Raw genomic sequence first — 9,994 nt, forward strand, 5'->3', positions numbered from 1 at the left:
TTTTTAAATGCGTGGCGCTCAACTATTTGTTATAATTTAGCTTATTAATATAATTTATAGATCAATCCACTACCCACCCATTACTATTACTAATTAAATCCCTTTAAATTAATAAATCCGTCATATTATTAATGCAACAACAGATTAGCTACTACCAATTGAGTGTTTTTAAAAATTTGAGGCGAAAATATCTATAGAAGTAAATTATCATACATTCAAGTGTCTAAATAAAATTACGATAATTAAAAATCTGACTATGTTTATCTTAATTATTCTTACATCTCAATTATGTGATGTTACTTCATAGGTAACTTTTTTTTTAAATAGTATATTAAAGGTTTTAAAACAAATAATAAATATTTATAAACTTATATTTTAAAAAAATGCATGAATTAATTCGGGACGTATTACTTCTTTACCTTTAATCATAAATTTCTCATTCAATCTTGAAAGAAAGTGTCCTCCTAAATAAGCGGCTCAACCTAAATTTAATTGGGGCTTCGATTCGGACTCGAATAATTTTGAGTGTTATTTTCAGGAATCTATAATTTCATCGTGTTTTAGTAGTGTTTATGATGATTTTGATATTATAATTGAATTATTAATTGGGTGAGGTTTAGTTAGTAATTAGTGGGTAGTGGGTTGGTTTATAAATTATATTAATAAATTAAATTATAACCAATAGTTGAACGTCAAATATTTTAAAAAATATTTAAAGAGTTTAATTTTAAAACAATTAAAAAAGTGGTCAATTTTGAATCCAAAGGTGGATGCCAAGGGTATTTTGGAGCCAATAGGTGGATGAAAAAGGGCATTTTGGAGCCAATAGATGGATGAAGGGTAATTTTATACTATTTTCAATACTTCAAGGATATTTTAGGTCCTTTTCCAAATAGAATATTTTGTCCAATGAAGCCAACAAGAGAATGCAATAAAAAAGAGAGCTGTGTTGTTTTGTCCAGTGAAGCCAACCACAGAGTAATGAGTGATATCAATTTCACACCTTCGAGAAAATGCATAAGTACTCTTTCAATCTATGTTCGAAATCATAGAGACACACTTATACTATACTAAGATCCTATTAACCCTCTGAATATATTTTAGGCCGAAAAAGGATAGTAAAATTATTAATAAAATAAGTTCAGAGAGGACTTTAGTGTAGTATAAGTGTCTCTATAATTTCGAACATAGTTGAGTGGGTACTTGTACATTTTCTCTAATTTAAATACAAAACAAAAAAAATTATTTAGATGTATTTTTGAGACTTACGGACGAAGACAATTGGGGACAAAGTCCACTTCAACATAGAATATTAAACATGATTAGTTGACTGTTAAAGTAGCCTTCCCTACTCTCGTGCTCCATTGCTTATCTTCACTTTGATTCCACTTATATCAAAGAAGAAAATGTCTCATCAATTTGTTCATCATGTATTTTTAAGTTTCATAAGCAAGACCTTTGGAGATCATATTCATACAGCTTTGTTAACTGCTGGTATCCCTTTATTTAGACCTGATGATAAAAAGCTGCAGAATGCAATTCAAGAATCAAGAATTCTAATAGCTATCATTTCAAAAGACTATGCTTCTTCACATAGATGCCTTGATGAACTCACCCATATGATTCAAACCAGGAAATCTTTTGGGAATTTTCTTCTCCCTGTATTTTATGATGTCGATCCATCAGATGTGAGGAAGCAGAAAGGGAGTTTTGAACAACCTTTCTTTAACTTCGAAAAGAGGTGTAAAACAGAGAAGGTGGATCAATGGAGGGCTGCTTTGAGAGAAGTTGCTGATTTGGGAGGAATGGTCTTACAGAACCAAGCTGATGGGTAATGTTTTTGTTAATAAAATTATCTGTTTACGTCATTCAATTCTTGTTTACTAAATTGTAAAACTATTTCAGATCTGAATCAAGGTTTATACAAGAGATTGTTAAGGTGGTTGTAGGAAAACTGAGACGTACTGTATTAAGTGTTGCTCCTCGTCCAGTCGGAATAGATTGTCGAGTCAAAGAAATTGATTTGTGGTTAAAAGAGGGATACAATTATGTCGATATTCTTGCTATACATGGTATGGGAGGTATTGGCAAAACTACGATAGCTAAAACAGCTTATAACCTGAATTTTGATAGATTTGAAGGCAGTAGCTTCCTTGCTGATGTGCGAAAAGTTTTAGAAAAGTATGACGGTTTAGCTCGTTTACAAAGACAACTTCTTTCCAATATTCTTGGGAAGGATGTCGAAAAGATATATAATGTTAATGAAGGGTCCGTCAAGATTCAAGAAGCTATCAGCTGCAAAAGAGTTCTTCTTGTTCTTGATGATATAGACAACATAGATCAGCTAAATGCGGTACTCGGTATGAGGGATTGGTTTTCTCCAGGTAGCAAAATTATCATAACAACGAGAAATGGTCATTTATTAAGTTCTACTGAAGCATGTAGATGTAGGATGTATAAGCTAAAGACTTTGGATGCAAAAGAGTCCCTTCAGTTGTTCAGTTGGTATGCATTTGGTGAAGAAAGCCCCCCGTTAGAATATATGGATCTTACGATAGATGTTGTACATCATTGTAAAGGAATTCCGTTAGCTCTTAAAGTTTTGGGTTCGTCTCTTGGTGACTCAAGTATAGAGATTTGGGGAAGTGCATTAAGAAAATTGAAAGATATTCCAGACAGTAAAATCCTTGAAAAACTAAGGATAAGTTATGAATGTCTACCAGATGATAATGTTCAAAACCTATTCCTCGATATTGTCTGTTTCTTTGCTGGTAAGGACAAAGATTATGCAGTAAGAATACTTGATGGATGTGGTTTCTTTTCAGTCATTGGCATTCAGATTCTTGTTGACCGATGCCTATTGGAAATTGACCATAACAAACTGATGGTGCATCAATTACTTCAAGACATGGGAAGAGATATTATTCGGGAAGAATCCCCTTGGGAGCCTAGTAGTCAAAGCAGGATTTGGAAACACAAAGATGCCTTTAACATATTGCAGGGGAAGACAGTAACAAATCTGACTCTTTGATTTTTAACGTGCAATCATCCATATCTATGTGCCTTAATGTATGATTTTTCGTTATCCTGTAGGGTACTGAAAGGATCCAAGGTCTAGTTCTTGACATCCGGATGCTGAACAAAGTAGAATATGTTGGTCAAAAATTGAACGGAAATGATGTTGGGCACCGGCAACTTGATGTGAGATCACTGAGAATGACTGATGCTAACTCACAAGGGAGACAGAGTTTAACTGTTCTTGAGCTGTTCAGAAATGTCTTTTCAGAAACTTCAAATGTTGTACAGTTGGAAATCGATGCATTTTCAAGAATGAAGAAGCTGAGAATTCTACAGCTAACAGAAGCAAAATTCACTGGTAGCTACCAATGGTTTCCTAAGAGATTAAAATTGCTTCATTGGCGTGGATTCCTTTTGAAGTCCATTCCAAAGGATTTGCCTTTGGAGAGCCTGGTTGCTCTCGATATGAGGAGGAGCAGATTGCAACAAGCCTGGGAGGGAACTAGGGTAAAGTTTTTATCGTCAGTTTTAGCATTGACAGTAGGGAAGTTGATAGTAAGTTAATAGACCTGAATCCCGATATACTTGTTATTGGCTATTGCAGATGCTCAAGTTATTAAAAATTCTCAATTTCAGTCATTCTCATTTCCTAAGAAGAACTCCTGATTTTTCCGGGCTTCCTAATCTGGAAAAACTCATTTTGAAGGATTGCGTAAGATTGTTCTATATTCATGAATCGATTGGAGATCTAGAGGAACTTGTTCTCTTGAACCTGAGAGACTGCAAGAGTCTATCGAATCTCCCAAGAAGCTTTTGTAAGCTCAAGTCCTTGGAAACACTCATCATTTCTGGCTGTTATGGACTTGCCCTATCAACAATCGATCTACGAAATCTGGAATCTTTGAGAACCCTTCATGCAGATGAAATTAATTACGATCACGAGAAATCATGGGTTGCACTCTGGCAATCTTGGTCATCCAAATTAACAAAATCCCCAGATTATGACAACTTCTCTTTATATTCTTTATCAAGTTCCCTGGTTAGCTTAAGTCTGGCAAGATGCAAGCTAACAGATGATGCTCTATCACTTGGTGTTAACAACCTCTTCTCCTTACGCCATTTGAATCTAAGTGGAAACCTGATCTCTAACCTACCACAGAGTATAACAAATCTAAGTATGCTTCAGGACCTTTGGCTAGACGCGTGCCCAAACCTCCAATCACTCCCCAATCTTCCTTCAACGCTCATCAAGCTGAAGGCTACAGAATGCACATTACTAGAAAGAGTTACAACTATGCCAAGCTTATTGGAGACTCATAGATTATTCTTGGATGTTAGAGGCAGCGAGAAACTTACTGAGATTCCTGGATTGTTCAAGCTGGAGCCAGTAAGAAATTTTGAAGAGGAAATGGTGAACACTCTGAACCATCTAAACCTGGATGATATACAAAACGCAGAAGTGGAACTATTTAATAGGCTTACCAACACAAAAAAGAAATATTCAGTGCAGGTAACTTTTGTCTGTCAAATGAGTTTCATCTGTCTTGTAAGCTTCTTTCCTACTAAAACCACCTCGACAATTAACAAAACATGTTTCATAAGAAGGAACGAGAGAAATCTGCTAAATATTTCTTTTTTCCCATAGGGACTCTATGAGTTTGGCATCTTCAGCACTTACTTTCCTGGAAGCGAGATCCCAAGTTGGTTCAGCATGAAGGGCGAAGAAAACTTACTGACTCTGAAAGTGGATTCTCTTACTAATACAAAGATAATAGGACTTAATATCTGCATTGTATATTCACGTTCCGATCATCAGAAATCCCGATGCTGGGAAGAAAACCAACTTGCGAACTGGTATTCCTTCTTCATTAAACTGAATAATTTGTCCAAGGGTGTCAAATGGATTTATGAGCCTACATTCATAGGCATTCCAGGACCAAATGAGAACTTGACATTTTTATGCCACTGGAAATTGGGAAAGTACCTTGAAGCTAATGACGAGATTAACGTCTCAATAATAGGGTGGAGTAATACTTTTCAGATGAAAGATTTCGGAGTTAGCCTTGAGTGTGACACAGTAGAAGCAGATCTATCCATAGCATCAAACGAGCTTGCAATAAAAAGTAGTGATCCCAGTGCTTATCTATCTGGACAGTGTGTCATGGAAAGATATATGCTCGTGTATCAGCTAGCATGGAATCATTACTGCTTTTCTCACCCTGACTACTTTTTGTTTAATGGACACCAAAGGAAACAAGCAACAATGAGGTTTATTTTGTACCAAAAGTTATTCGAAGATTTTGCGCAGAGTATGTACTGCAGGTTTAAGATTTATAAGCTTTCTGTTTCTACAATATTTCTTGTTACTGACCAGTAACATGCTTTCATGAAGGTTCTATAGATGCTGGAACAGAAGATGATAGTGACATTGATATCTATCATGAGAAATATGCTGAGGAGGCTGCCTTGGCAGAACTAGAAGACGACATGGAATGGCCTTGGTAAAGAGCGAGGACTGGTGCAGAGATCTTATATATTGGTTTAGTTAGCTATTACATGATTGACAAACTATTAGGTGATGTGTATCTTATAAAGTACACAACATATATCTTCTGGCTAGAGGATTGGACAACAATACAGAAAAGTTGATGATTTATCCAATTTAGAGTACAAAACAGAAAAGGTGAACTACCAACAAGCAACAAAAAATCTTATTTCAAGAAGCTATATTTCATACTTTTGCAGTATAAAAATAAACTAAAAAGATTCATGTCAAAACAAAAAATTACTAATTCTAATCAAAATTAGCAAACTGCACTAAATAGTTATACATAAAATGAACATCTAAGTTATATGGGAACCAAAACAAGAGCCAGCCATGGAACCAAATGTTGATGAAATGACCACAACTGCACTACCATTTCAGGTTTGAGTTTATTCCTTTCTACTACTTGCATCCAGTTGTTCAATAACACATAACTCGAGCTGTTACTCCTGTCCCATTTTGTCAAATGAATTTTTGTTTGTTCAAGTGAAGGCTCAATCAAGTTGAACTGAATCTTGGTCTTTTTGTTAGACACAACATCTTTGGTCTCCAACACCATTTTCTGTTGGGGTGTCAAGAAATCCTTACTCACCACTTGGTTGACAGGGATTGATAGACGCATTTGCTGATAACTCAAATCTGTATCATAAAGAGCTTTCTGAATTACAAGTTTCACTTGAGAAATCTGAACGCCCATTCCTGAAATCTTCTCCTTCAACTCATCCGGCAAAACTGGAGGATCAATTATTGGCTTAACTTTTCTTCGCTTTTTCTTTGCATCTTCCGATTTACTCTGTTTTTCATCAAACAGATTTTCAGTCTTCTTTTTCTCCATGGAAAGGTCTTCATCAACTATTCCGTCTTTTTTGCGTTTAAGAGAGTTTCGAATCTCGAGACCCTTTTCCTGTGACGTTGATTGAGACGGGATAACAATAGGAGGCTTCTTTCTTGTGAAAATCTTGCTTCTTCTAGCCCTTGGCAAAAGATAGTAGTAGTGTTCAACAGAATGTTCACACATATATGGATTCTTTCTAAAGGTTTCATCTTTCTCATCATCCACACATTCACATTCAGAATCAGTAATGCACGACTCCTCGTTCCGCCCGCCGCCACCACCATCATCTTCATTTACAATTCCCATGGAAAAAGAAAATCTCCATAAACAGAGATAAATAGAAAAACTATTAGAAAGCAATGACATTGGGAATTCTCGATTTCTTGGACGCACACGCTACTAAATCATCCAAAAATAATATGCTTTTATACTTCACAGTAATTTTTTTTCATGGAATGCAAAAAAAAAATATTAATTTTCTATATATTTTTTGAAATTTTTGCTCCTAAACTTTTATGCTCTTATAATCGTGTTCTTCGACCACTAAAATGCACCAGTTTTGCCGCCTTCTCTCCCAATATATTCCCTAACCTCATCAGCTTTAGGGTTGTTTAATACCGTTATGTAAGTATTAGTAATATATGGTTAATATATATAATCATACACAAATCAATTAAAGTCTTATTTGTTTAATAGAGGTATGGTTAAGACATTACGTCATTAAATATATTTATTTCTTCTACTGATAAATCTCTTAATAGTCTGAAAAGATTGGAATGAATTAGAACTGTGACAGTTATATTCCTATTCAGACTCTTTTCTTTTAAAGACATTGTTATTTTCAGGAAAATATATATATATATATATATATCATATCATATATTATTATAAGTGGGAAGCTTTTAACTTAAAAGTTGAATTACTATTTTGTCCTTATTTTATTTCTAAATTAAATTAAATATTAATATATAATTAATTTAATATTAAAATCATATTTAAATACATGCATCTAGACACAATGGTTTAAATTCTAATTATTTACATACTAAGTAATAATTATATTATATTATACTAAATACTAAAAATAAGAAGGTGTAAAGTCAAACTTTGAAAGACAAAAATATTTTATAGAAAATTGTTAGAAATTATTTTATAGGAAATTGTTAGGAATTACTTTTTTTAAAAAAAAAAAATTATTTATTCTTTCTCTATAATTAATGTGTTTAAATGATTAAATTTGTTATCCTCTCTCTTTAGTTAGTATAATTAAATGTATTGAATTATTAGTAAAAACAATCACCTTTCCTCTACCCCATGTCTAAGATCACTTAACTTCTGAAAATTAACTTAAACAACTCTTCACATTTTTATCTTATCCAATGAATCTTTAGCTATATATATGTATCATGAAAAATAATTTTTCTTTACCACTTGCCTCGTGTTGATGTGAACCATTAGGCAATTTTCAGGTACTTTTTTTTTGTTTTAAAATATTAATATTTGTTGATCCTCATTAGAATGATATTTTGTATCATAAATTTTATCTTTACCATTTCAGATTGCTTTTTTTTTGTTACGGGAAAAAAAAACTCTACTCCTTGTGTATTTCTTTTTACTATATATATTGTTATAATAAAAGTCTTAAGAAGGATATGAATGTTGTATTTATTTTTATCGGTTTAATTTTTTTGTATTCTTTACCGATTACTTCTTTAATATAATCTTCTATGAAATTATGAATGTTATAAGTCTATTTTTATTAGTGCTGAAATTACTAATTTATGACATTTAGATTCGTTTTTGAATGTACTTTTATAATATTTATTTACTTTTATCTTTCCTTACTTATATAGTTTCTTTAACTAGCTACATATTTGTGTACTTACTAATATGGAGCGTAATGAGAGATTATTAACGATAAAGTCATATAGATATATTCATATTATTAGATGCTATAGTAATTTAATTATTTTCCATATTTCTTGCTTGATGGTCAATGTACTATTCGATTATTATGAATTTTATTTAATGAATAAAATATAAATTGGTTAAACTAATAATTCTAATTTCAACATTTTTTATATAATAATTCAACTTTATAATAATTGTATGGGACAAACGTGCAACGCACGTTCCAGAAACTAGTATATTATTATAAGTGGGAGGAACCCAAGACAAAAGTTGAATTACAATTTTACCCTCCTATAAATTAAAATGTTATAATTAGTTTTATTAAATAATAATAACTTTTGAATTTTCTTAGATTAATTCCTATTATTATTATTATTATTATTATTATTATTATTATAAAAGCTTTTAGCTTCAAAATTGATTACCATTTTACCCCTACTATAAATTAAAATGTTATAAAAAATTTAATTAGTCAAATATTAGAATTCTCAATAAGTTTTTTCTAATATACATTTTTATTCATAATCGAATTTTTATGCAACCTATAATTACAATATTTAATATGTATTAACCTCTCACAATTGAATTATTATTATTAATAATAATTATGATAAAATCTTATTTTGCATACCTTAAGTATAAGTTAAATAAAATTTAATTAATTAATTTTTCAGTTACATAAATTGAACGGGATTTGGAAGTGGAAAAGTGGTTGTTTAATGCCCAGAGTCATACATGATTAATTGCTTTAAATTAACACATCATATATTACTTTACCAAACACTTACAATTCCTATAATTTGTCTTCTCATTTTCTTAATTTGACTCATCAAATTCTAACACTTTTAAATTAGTAACCAATCTTTGTTAATAAACATCAGTTGAATTTGAATAGTTCATTAAGTATTTAAGTGTAAGTTAATTAGTATTATGCCAAAAGGAATTTGAAAGAACATAAAAAAACACTATATAAAGGTAACAGATGATTTACATTTCCTTCAAGTTTTGTTTCTTTAGTTAAACATCTAATAAGTTTCTTTCTTTTCCCTTAAATTTTTTCTTTTGCATGATTTTGCATGAACTAAAGAAAATGGGAAATGGAGAAACATGTAGAGTTGATAAATGTTGGAATTAAATAATTGTCATATCAATTTACATGCAACACTCAACATTCATTGAATGATATATGAAGATTACTATGTCCGTAATGAGTGCTAGCAAAAATTCATGAGCTATGAAAAGGAGGAAGTTGATTTCTTTGGAATACTGATTTTAGAATTTTCATTAATTGATTTTATTCTTATAATGTACTGTAATTATAATTGCTTGCCTATAGATAAAATGCTATGTTATTTGTGTATTTGGAAGGAGTTATAAAATGATATCTTGTAGTATGCCTTCATGGCATCATGTGATTGGTATTGAAAAAATTATATTGTAATTTTTTTGTATTTTGTAATGTTTCTTTCTATGTATCTTCATATTTGAACTTACTAATTTATTTTACAAAAGAATTAGGAGTATATGCATCATATATAAATATAGTATCAAGCTTTTAAAAGGAAAATTTTCTTTCATTTTGATAAAAACTATTTTAGCTACTACAAGATATAGGGATCTTCACTTAAATAGTCGGATATATTTATTATTATTTTTGCTAGCCGATATATATATATATATATATA

General features: G+C 31.4%; 2 protein-coding genes across 2 annotated transcripts; one reads left to right on the plus strand and one right to left on the minus strand.

Annotated features, from left to right (window-relative positions):
- Positions 1–1,322: 1,322 nt before the first annotated feature.
- Positions 1,323–5,706, plus strand: LOC107011952 (TMV resistance protein N-like). The gene is made up of 6 exons (XM_015211645.2): positions 1,323–1,831; positions 1,906–3,010; positions 3,094–3,525; positions 3,623–4,528; positions 4,664–5,327; positions 5,411–5,706. Exons 1-6 carry the CDS (start codon positions 1,407–1,409, stop codon positions 5,521–5,523), a joined length of 3,645 nt encoding a protein of 1,214 aa, XP_015067131.1. The 5' UTR covers positions 1,323–1,406; the 3' UTR covers positions 5,524–5,706.
- Positions 5,707–5,773: 67 nt separating this feature from the next.
- On the minus strand, positions 5,774–6,784 carry LOC107010886. Its single transcript, XM_015210149.2, has one exon. It carries the CDS (start codon positions 6,762–6,764, stop codon positions 5,868–5,870), a length of 897 nt encoding a protein of 298 aa, XP_015065635.1. The 5' UTR covers positions 6,765–6,784; the 3' UTR covers positions 5,774–5,867.
- Positions 6,785–9,994: the final 3,210 nt, after the last annotated feature.

The sequence above is a fragment of the Solanum pennellii genome, chromosome 2 (genome assembly GCF_001406875.1).
Source record: "Solanum pennellii chromosome 2, SPENNV200".
NCBI classification, from domain to species: domain Eukaryota; kingdom Viridiplantae; phylum Streptophyta; class Magnoliopsida; order Solanales; family Solanaceae; genus Solanum; species Solanum pennellii.

Excerpts from the sequence above, each read along its gene's own strand:
- LOC107011952 (XM_015211645.2), top strand. The coding sequence starts at position 1,407 with ATGTCTCATCAATTTGTTCATCATGTATTTTTAAGTTTCATAAGCAAG. Across the intron at positions 1,832-1,905 it reads TTACAGAACCAAGCTGATGG|ATCTGAATCAAGGTTTATAC; the intron begins GTAATGTTTTTG and ends AAACTATTTCAG. Across the intron at positions 5,328-5,410 it reads ATTCGAAGATTTTGCGCAGA|GTTCTATAGATGCTGGAACA; the intron begins GTATGTACTGCA and ends GCTTTCATGAAG.
- LOC107010886 (XM_015210149.2), bottom strand. The coding sequence starts at position 6,764 with ATGTCATTGCTTTCTAATAGTTTTTCTATTTATCTCTGTTTATGGAGA.